Source organism: Chinchilla lanigera, unplaced genomic scaffold, assembly GCF_000276665.1.
Source record: "Chinchilla lanigera isolate Chin_1 unplaced genomic scaffold, ChiLan1.0 scaffold00018, whole genome shotgun sequence".
Classification (NCBI taxonomy): domain Eukaryota; kingdom Metazoa; phylum Chordata; class Mammalia; order Rodentia; family Chinchillidae; genus Chinchilla; species Chinchilla lanigera.
Genome location: NW_004955419.1, coordinates 19,451,154 through 19,461,701, shown reverse-complemented (window position 1 = coordinate 19,461,701; position 10,548 = coordinate 19,451,154). Strand labels below are relative to the sequence as shown.

General features: G+C 37.7%; 1 protein-coding gene across 1 annotated transcript in view; it reads left to right on the top strand.

Annotated features, from left to right (window-relative positions):
* Rad23b (RAD23 homolog B, nucleotide excision repair protein) overlaps positions 1–10,548 on the top strand; it is a gene marked incomplete in the record, with an annotated part of 44,767 nt that overhangs the window by 11,480 nt on the left and 22,739 nt on the right. Inside the window, 3 exon segments of the mRNA XM_005382764.2 lie at positions 906–987; positions 2,924–3,003; positions 6,911–7,179. Coding sequence (XP_005382821.2) covers positions 906–987; positions 2,924–3,003; positions 6,911–7,179 — 431 coding nt within the window.

Sequence of the window (10,548 nt, the reverse complement as noted above, 5' to 3'; positions counted from 1 at the left end):
CACATAAAGCTTGGAGGATAGTCAATTTAGACAATTTTCAGTATTCTGGAGAATTGAAGGCAATGGAATTTCCCCCTTGATTCTTGTGCCTTTAAGTTCATGTGGCTCCATTAATGTAAGTTAATGTAGCTGCTTGCCTTTTTTCACTCCTAAGACACCCTTTCTTGTCAGTTTAAGAACTGAACTAGACCTTTTTTTTTTTTTTGGTCTTTTTGAGACAGAGTCTTGCTGTGCAGTTCAGGCTGGTCTTGAACTTGCAACAATCCTCCTGCCTCAGCCTAAGTGCTGGGATTACAGGCGTGAGCCACCATGCCCAGCTAGACTCATTTTCTAAATCTTTGGAGTGAACCTACGTGTCACATAATGTTAAGGATTGAAAATTCCCTAAAAGTCAGTCCCTTATTCAGGTGAGACTGATGCTGGGAGATGAGATACTTTTTAAAAATAACTCACATAGTCAGATCAGTGGGTCTCAGCCTTGGCTAAGCTTTGGAAACACCTGTCAATCATTTGCCTTTAACATTCATGTTTAGACCTTAACCCTGAAGTACTCTTACTACTGTAGATCAGACTGTTTCTTAGATCCCTAGGTTGGAAAGCTTTATTTTCTTAGCTTTTGAGAAATAAGTCACTTCATAGGAAATGAGATCTTTTCATTTTGAAAACTTCATTTTAAATTATCAGATCAACTTAGTAGTGTTTAGAATCTTTGTATGTGTGACAGATGGTATTAAAGTTTATTCTTATCAATATAGGTTTATGGTGAGTCTTTTTGGAATAAATTGAAATGATCTTTGGGTTTTCAGAAACGTTAATAATTGTATTAAAATTTTACCTCCCATTATTTATTCAGAGTTTGGGTTGTCATTTTGAAAAAAAAAAAACAACCTTTATTTTTCCTATAGGTGAAAGCACTGAAAGAGAAGATTGAATCTGAAAAAGGGAAAGATGCCTTCCCAGTAGCAGGTCAAAAATTAATTTATGCAGGTATGAATTAAATTTGCCATGTCTTGCTTATAGTAACATTTTTGAGTTTTAGAAATGTTATGTTACAAATTACAGTATATTCAAATTGATTCTGTTATACACATTGTGTAGATAAAAGCAGTGAAAAGAGTGGTCATTTAAATATGACATTAATATTCAATCTTCTCTTTATTCACATTTGCACCATACATTTTTCCATCGAATGCTATTTTATTTTCTTTTGTAATCATCGTATAACTGCCTTTTGTGTTTTTAATGAAACTGTCTTGATTTTATTAATCTAATGAATTGGGACTGTGCAGTGATTTTATTAATGTACTCAAAATCAAATTTAATACTTTTTTTCCTTTTTTTTTTTTTTTCTTTGAGACAGGGTCTCACTATGTAGTTCAGGCTGGCCTTGAACTCACTATGTAGCCCAGGCTGGCCTCGAAATGCAGCAGTCCTCCTGCTTCATCCTCCCAAGTGCCAAATATCTATTTTTGAATAAACCACTAAAAGTAACTAAAGTATACAGAAAGTCTTTAATACTGAGAGGCGCTATAAATAAGTGATAAGAGTCGGGGAAAGGATTATAAGGTAAAGAGTTCTTAGAAATCAGTAAGGCATAGAGGATCCATTAGAAAGGAACTAATGATGGGAACAGAAAATTGCAAACTTTTATCATCCTCACTGGTAACCAGGAAAGGCTTGTTCAGAAATCAACTTGATATCCAAATTTTATAAAGTTCTCTGTGTTCTTTAAAAGAAGTGCTGAGCTCTATCCATTTTGTAGATACCAAGGAGGCAAGTCTTTAATTGCCTGAAACTTCCTGCCCTTTCCTAGATCAGAGGTTTTGTAGTACTTTACTTCTCTAAATGAGGCAGTTTATAGAGATATTAGCTACTATTTTTATAGGTCAGGATTCAGAATCCTAATGAAGCAGACATAAAAATACAATTTATGGTACCTGCAGCCTGTTCTTTTAATTCTTACACAGAATAGAGGTAGAGACTCAGGACTTTCTGGTTAATGCTTATAACTTGTGGTGCAAATAACTTTTTAAAAATGGAAAACTAAAGGCTGGGGATATAGCTCAATGGTAGACCCCTTGCCTAGCATGTTTGAGGCTCTGGGTTCCATCCCTAGTCTTGGGGGTAAAAAAAAAGGAAAACTGTGTTCCAGGAAAAAGAACCCTCCATGGGGTCCTGACTACTATACTGTCTGGCCGTCAGCTGACTACAGTTTTAGGTTCCCCTGCCTGTGCTTTACTGAGTTCTATACTATCTTCCTTTTCCTGTATACCATCTCATGTTTAGAAATGTTTTTGTAGTATCTCACTTTCATTCATAGCATTGGAATATTGCTGATTAGTCCAGTAGCTGGTATTTCAGGAAATTAGGAAGTTTGTTGCAATCCCCTTCCTCCTATGAGGAAAGAATGTAGATTATTTCCCAAGGACTATCTGGGCAGTCACAGTATTGGATTTTCTTTGTCTTTAAGAGCTCCACTTTTGGATCTGTTTCATATTGCCTTGCCCAGCAAATCTTTTATATAATTAATATATTTTTAAAGATTGCTTGATACTAGATTCAGCTGTGGTCTCTCACACCTGTAATTCCCCTACTCAGGAGGCTGAGGGAAGAGGATTACTGTGAGCTCAAGGCTGGCCTGAACTACACAGTGAGAGCCTGTCTCAAAAAAAAAAAAAATTTCGCTTGATATTGTATATACAGGAGATATATTTGGCACCTTTCAGTTAAGCTTTATGCCTTCTTAACTGATGTGTTCTCGTTTATGTTTGTCTTTATTTTGGCTGACTGATTAATGTTTTACTTGGGAAAATAATTAATGAGTTAGCATTGGTGGTTAATAGAAAGCTGTTTTGATTTCCTTTATGTGTAAGACAAAGATTACAGTGCCTTAAATAACATTTTTTTCCTCTGACTATATTAGGTAAAATCCTCAATGATGACACTGCTCTCAAAGAATATAAAATTGATGAGAAAAACTTTGTGGTGGTTATGGTGACAAAAGTAAGTTTCAGCCTTGTTCTGTGTGTCTTTATGCATATGAGTCTTAAAAAATAATGATCCAAATTCCACATAATGGGTACAGTTTATGTGTCTGTAGCATTGTGTACCTCAGTGATAATTGTATACATTTATAGTTTCTGTCTAAACTAAAACAGTTGAAATACTTAGAAATCATGTGAAAATTTGTTTTGCTAGGATAGTTACATACTGTGTAAGTTTTAAAAATATGATTAGCACAACCAAGATATAGCCCTCTGGTATAGCACTTGTCTAACACATATGAAGCCCTGGGTTTGATCCCCAGCATTTAAAAAAAAAATTGTGCTTAGCAGCTGAACAAACCTCTTTTGTTCTGTACCCTTTAATAAGGGTGCTTTGAAGGAGTTTGATATGTATTAAACCTGAGAAACTCTTCCAGGCAAAAAGGGTAAAATGTAAACACATTATTTCAGTGGTATTTCTTTGCAAAGAAATGGGATTTTTAGAAACTAAGAAAAGGAAAGAGATGATGGAATGATTTTTTGAAGACATTTGAACAGGAATGTTTTTTGTGATTTACTGGTCTGAAGTTCTTTGGGGTTTTTATTGTTTGTTTTGGGGGGATTTTTTTGTTTGTTTTGGGGGGTTGTATGTTTGTGTGTGTTTGAGACAGAGTCTCACTATGTAGTACAGGCTGGCCTTGAGCTTGCGTACATAACCCAGGGTGGCCTCAAACTCAGGGCAGTCTTCCTGCCATGGCCTCTCATGTAGTGTGATTATAGGTATGCGCCACTGTGCCCAGTTTGGGATTATTTATAAAAGTGAAATTTTTCTCTGAGAGAATGACCATGGATTCTTCTTTTCTTTTCTTTTCTTTCTTTCTTTCTTTCTTTCTTTTTGTCTTTTTGAGACAAAGTCTTGCCATGCAGTTCCTCCTTGAACTCACTTTTTTTTTTTTTTTTTTTTTTGGTTTTTCTCCGGTACCGGGAACCAAACTTACGACCTTGCGCTTGGCAGGCAGGCGCTTTGCCGCTGAGCTAAATCCCCAGCCCCCTCCTTGAACTCACTTTGTAGCCCAGGCTGGTCTTGAACTCTCAATGATCCTCCTGCCTCAGCCTCCCGAGTGCTGGGATTACAGGCGTGCGCCGCCATGCCTGGCTGACCATGGATTCTTTGAGAGACTGTTAATTTATTTACTTACTTTTTAAATACTTGTTTAGTAAGAATGCATAATCATGCAGGGGAGAGTTAAGACAAATACAGAGGTTGTGCTACTCATGACCTTAATTTTTATGATTGAATTGTCACATAATGGGAGGGAGCAGTGTTATCAGTAGCTTTACATGACAGTGAAACACCTGAGGTATCTACTTTGTAAGAAGTGGTGGTTCATTAGCTCAGTTTTGGAAGCTGGAAATCCAAAGTGTGATTCAGACTCTGATAAGGGTCCCTCTTAGCTGCATCACATCTTAGGGAGCGAACATGTGTATTTCTATATTCTATCCATATGTGGTCTCTGCTTGCCTTATAATCAGAATTCAGTCGGGGTTCTATGCTGATAATGTCGCCTAATCACTTTCCAGAAATCTCACCTTTAAACTCCCTGGTCAGATTACATTTCCACCCTCTTAATTACTATTAAAACCTTATCCATTAAGCTCTATGAGTTGGTTAGAGGGAAGTTACCATGTGTTAGTTGCATCCATAATTGAAAACAGTTTATCTAAGACCAAAAGTGGAATAAATGTGGCAATTTTTTTTTCAGAGTCACAAAATAATTGACAGTAATTGAAAATAATTTTAATTACCTTAAACTGAGAAACAGAAAGCAACTACACAGTTTATATATGTTGAATTTGAAATTTTTTTAATCAAATAAAGGCCCAAAATGATTTTGCAGTATTTAAGCATCAAGCGTACAGTCTAGCAGTGCACGGCTGTGTAAGTGTCCCCATCTTTAGCTGCACAGCTTGCGTTTTCCCAAGTTGAACTTTACCTCCACTAAACACTCACTCCTCTTCCTCTTCTCTTATCCCTGAGCAACTGCCCTTCTACTCTGTCTTTCACTCTAGGTTCATAATATAAGTGAACTTTTACAGTAGTTGTCCTTCTGTGGCTGGCTTATTTCACTTAGCATAATGTCTTCAAGGTTTATCTGTGCTGTAGCATATATCATAGTTTTATTCCTGTTAAAGCTGAATAATATTTTCTTCTCACTAGTTTCATACATATTGCATAAGGGTAGATGGGATAATCATATTTGGATATGTTTTGTTACTGCTGACATAATCCTTTTGTGAGACAGTAACCTTGACAATTGAGAATGTAAGAAGTAAGCAGAAAGGATCTCAAAATAGGTACAAGTCTTTGAGGAATACTTACATTACATAGGATTCTGGTAATATTCGCACTTTTTATTTTGAAGTTAATAAAATAGGCCAGTTATTAGAAGGGAAAGAAGGTTCCTATAGTTCAGTACTGTGGAAGCAATGAGAAGACCTTATTAAGAATAAAGGAGAAAGTCGTTTAGATCAAAAGCAAGAAGAAAAATTTCAAAAAGCAGAGAGGCTTAGTACTGTTTAGGAGAAGGTTTAAATAAGTCTTCGTAGAGAGTGCTGGAAGACATGTCTATTACAGTATTTTTTTCTCTGTAATCTGTTGACCACAAGTAATTAGGGAAAATGTTAAGTGGATATAATACAGTTAAAATTATTTTCATTCAGATTGATTATTACAATATTGTGCTTTGTAAAAATCAAAATCTTCATATTTAGGAAGCTCTAATTTATCCACAATTTCATTACCTAGGGATTTCATCTCACTGGAATTTTAGAAATTAGAAATCTTTATTATATTAGCAGTTAAAGTTACAAAACTGAACACAGGACTCCTAGAACAGGAAAAAGAAATAGTAGATGCTAGTAGTTTTTAAAAACTTCCTTCTCCATCCATTTGCTTGTTTGTTTGAGACAGGATCTTGCCTTGGTAGTGACCTCAGCCTCCTGACAGTGCTGGGATTTCGGGCCTGTGCCACCACACCTGGCTTCTTCCTTCATCCTTGCACTAACCTCTTTTTCTCCAGTGTATTGTAAGCTTACATCAAGCAAGACACAAGGCATCCCTTCCTGCTTTTACAGTTCGTTGATTTATGCTTGTGGCAAATTACGCTGTATGTTTAATTACATCAAAAGAGTTAAGTTTTGTCCATAGGAAAGTTATGAACTAAACAGCAAATTTGGGGGTGGGTTGTGGTGGTTGTTGTTTAGAGAAAGGGCATTGCCATGTAGTTCAGGCTGGCCATGAGCTCAAGGTGATCCTCCTCCTGTCAGCCTCACCAAGTGCTAAGATTACAGGCATGTACCACCAAGAGGTAGTCAGCATTGGTAGGCCTCAAAGTATGATTTTATTTTCTCTGTGTGAATCTTTTTTGTCTGTTTACATATAGATCTCAAAATATTAGTAGCCTTTTTATACTTATACTTACTTGTTATGGTTAGTATTTGGATTTTCTTCCTAAAATGCAGAATGTTTGACATTCATTAATAGTCATACTTCTATTTTGAGAAAGTTATACTTTCAAGAAAATTATTGTGGCAGTGCTTTTAAATGGCAGTAAATAAGTTATGATCAGAGTACATAAAATAGTGCCTTCGTTGTGTTCTTTTTCATATTGATATGTAGACTGAAATTGTCGGCTCGAGTCAGTTGTGTGGTCAGTAATTAAGGTAACAGAAATTCTCTTAAAAACTTAAAAGATCACAGAGTGGTTCAGTTTGCTAATCTTGGTCGTTTATTATGTCATTTTACAAAATTATGTTCAAGTTCCAAGTTTGTACTCCCGTTGTGTTTTAGCATCCTGTAACAGTAGTCTAATTGGGTATCATATAGTATATTTTATTATAATTACTTTGCTTTTTAATACACATAGCCCAAAGCAGTGACCACAGCAGCACCAGCTACAACGCAGCAGTCAAGTCCTGCCAGCACCACCACTGTTAGTTCCTCCACAGCAACAGCTGTGGCTCAGGCACCAGCCCCTGCCCCTGCTTTGGCTCCCACTTCCACACCTGCGTCCATCGCTCCAACAGTGACGGCAGCATCTTCTGAACCTGTGCCTGCTAGTGCAGCTCAGCAAGAGAAGCCTGCAGAGAAGCCAGTAGAGACGCCGGCAGCTAGCAGCCCCACATCAGCTGACAAGTAAGAACTGGGTTTGGGGGAACTTATCTCTGAATAGGCGCACAACAAGAACATGTGCGTGTATTTTTTTGAAGTTAGTACATGTTTACAGTCCACAGTGCTCACATCCATCATGGGGATTCTGCATATGTACCTTAATTCTTTTTTTTTTTTTCAGCCCCTTCTCCCCATTTGCAATAGCTCCATCTCCATGGGTTTTTTTCTTTAAGTACTTTTTCCCCCGCACACAACTGTAATCCCAGCATCCAGGAGGCTGATGCAGGAGGATTGTTGTGAGTTCGAGACCAGCCTGGGTTACAAAGTGAGCTCAAGGCCAGCCTGGACTGCATAGCCAGACCCTGTCTCAAAAAACAAAAAAATAAAATAACATAAAAGGACCCAGGGCCTGCTGGCTGCCTGCATGAAGGACAAGGGGCTGCAGACCGCAGGTACTAACTAGTACCATCTGGAGAGTGGTATCTCTGTGCCAGGAGCTCTGCGTAGTTTATCTTGCAGAGTCTGTGAGTCTGGTATGATTATTCCTATTTTTTTTTCCTTCCCCCCAATCTCTTGTTCTCCTTCCCACTTGAAAAGTTCTTCCTACTTCCTAATATCTTCCATTTTGCCCCTTATTTACACTTTGTGTTTCCCACGCAAGAGAAAGAATGTAGTATTTAAACTTACATATCTGACTTATTTCACTTCAGATTATGGTCTCAAGGTGCATCCATTTACCTAAAAATGCCTCAAGTTTATCCCATTTTATGACAGAATAGTACTCCATTGTATATAAATACATTTTCTTTGTCCATTTATCTGTTGGTGGACATATGGGCTCTTTCTAAGATCAAGCTATCATAAATTATGCTGCTATAAACATGGGCTGGCATGTATCACTGGTAGGATGATTTTAACTCAGGAAGATATTGCATGTATTTATTTTGAATATTGTTTTCATAAAACTGACTTCTATCTACTTAAGTTTTTCTATACTTTGAACTCTGACTAAACTGCATTCTTATGTCTATTTTGATAGTTTAGGTAATATACACATCCCCATCCATAATCCACATTTCCCATTCTTGATTTTCTTTTTAAGTGAGGAAGGGAGGATCATTCATTTTGAGTAGAAATGTTAGAAAATACAAATGATCAGAAACAGCAAGAAGCCAGGCATGGTGGTGCACACTTGTAATCCCAGCAACTTGGAAGGCTGAGGCAGGAGGATCTTTGTACATTTGAGACCAGCCTGGGCTACAAAGTGAGCTCAAGGCCAACCTGAACTGCACAGCAAGATCCTCTCTCAAAAAGACAAAAAATAAAAAAGAAAGAGCAAGAATTCTAACATTGCTACCCTATCATTTTCTATATTTGCCTTATACTTCTGGTTATTGTGTATATCATAAGCACCTTCCACATCAGTAAGTGTGTCCACTTGCTGAATAGCATTGTGGTTGGTTCTGACATTCGTTAGTCCTTATAACCATAGAGAAGTAATTGACACCTTTGAATTTTTTCCTCATTTATTTTATTTATTTATTTATTTTTTTTTTTGGTCTTTTTTTGAGACAGGGTCTCGCTGTGGAGTTCAAACTGGCCTTGAGCTCACTTTGTAGCCCAGGCTGGTCTCGTAGCCCAGACTGGTCTTAAACTTGCAACAATCCAAGTGCTGGAATTACAGGCGTGTGCCACCATGCCTGCCCCTCATTTGTAAATAGTGCATGGAAACCAGGACCTATCTCACAGTCATTATCAGGATTAAATAGTGTGTTACATAGTATGTAAGGTAACATGTGATGCACACTAACTGCTAAGAATCAACAGTTGTTGATACTTTACCTAACACCTTTTATTGAACCTGTGGGTTGTTGGAATTTTTGACTCATATCTCTACTTTGGTGACCTACATAGAAGCTAAGCTGTGTCTCTGGAGGTCTTTTTTTGTTTTGTTCTATATTTGAGACAGGGTCTCCCTTTGTAGTTCATGCTTACCTTGAACTCACTATGTAGTCCAGGCTGGTCTTGAATTCATGGCATTTCTCCTGTTTCAGCCTCCCAGGTGCTGGGATTACAGGCATGCATCACCACACCCACCTGTCTCTGGAGTTCTATAGAAAGAAAATGTAGAGATATTTGAAGAAAGAAATAATTTCTTGTGGGAAGTTTACAATTAGATTACCAAGCAGTTTATAGCAGTGATTTTTTTTTTTCGGTGTGGGGGGGTCATCTGTAAATGATAATAAAATGACTACGGCTAGTGCTTCCATCAGGGTTATCTTGGCTGGAAAGCCATACTTTCCCTAGGAGCATGCATTATATTTGTGATCTGCTTTCACTCGCACTCCAGTTGTTTGTTTTGTGATTTAGTTTCAACTCAGGACCTCAGTGGCAGTACTAAATAAACTTGGAATCAGTCAAACGCAGTGGAAAACCTGAGTGACTGAAAGTATTTACTGACCTCGAAGGTATCCTGATACATACAGCAATGATTAGAAAGAATATATAGTTGTGCACCTTTATTCATGGGGGAGTATAAGATGTCCAGTGGGTGCCTGAAACCACACAGGGTACTGAACCCTACATACTGTGTTGTTTCCTACACATACATATGCCTGTGATTGCATTTAATTTATAAATTAGGTGTGATAAGAGATTAATGACTGTGACTATAATTATGACACTATACTGTAATAAAAATTAAGGGGGAATGTAATCACACTTAGCCTGTCTCATAGTACTGTGGGCTTTGGCAGCCTGTGCATCAGATTTTTTTTTTTCCCCACTGTATTAAAACAAGCGCTTTCACCTTACGAATTAAAAGAGGTACTTCACAGCTTCCATTTGATATATGAAAGTTGCAAGTATCACTATCCTTGCACTCTGGGGCTGTTAAATATGATGAAGATTACTAGAACACAAACACTGTGATACCTTCACAGTTGCTCTTGTATCTGAGACCAAGGTGACTTAACAGGCAGGTAGCATTTATAACATGGTTGTCCCGAACAAAGAATGCTTTACGTACCAGTTGGGACAGTGGACAGTTCAAGGCCAGAACAAAATTTTGTTGTCCTACTAGGTGTGGTGCATACTTGAAAACTTTTTTCCGTAAGTGTGACTTGTGTGTTGATCTAGTAATCTGTGTTTGGAGCAGGCTGAGTCACCTGGTTCATTGCTGGAAAGACAGCACAGACTCAGGGAGTGTGTTTCCTCTGTGCTTGTCTAAAACACTTTGCTTTTGGCATTCTTTGATGCCATTGCCTAACTTGAGCCGTCTCCGTGTACAGCTAGAAATGCATTCAGCTTTCTTATGTACTAGGAGATCATCCATAGTCAGGTTATGCTGTTACGTCACAGGGCTGTGGATCAAATCTTTATGGAAGGAAGTTT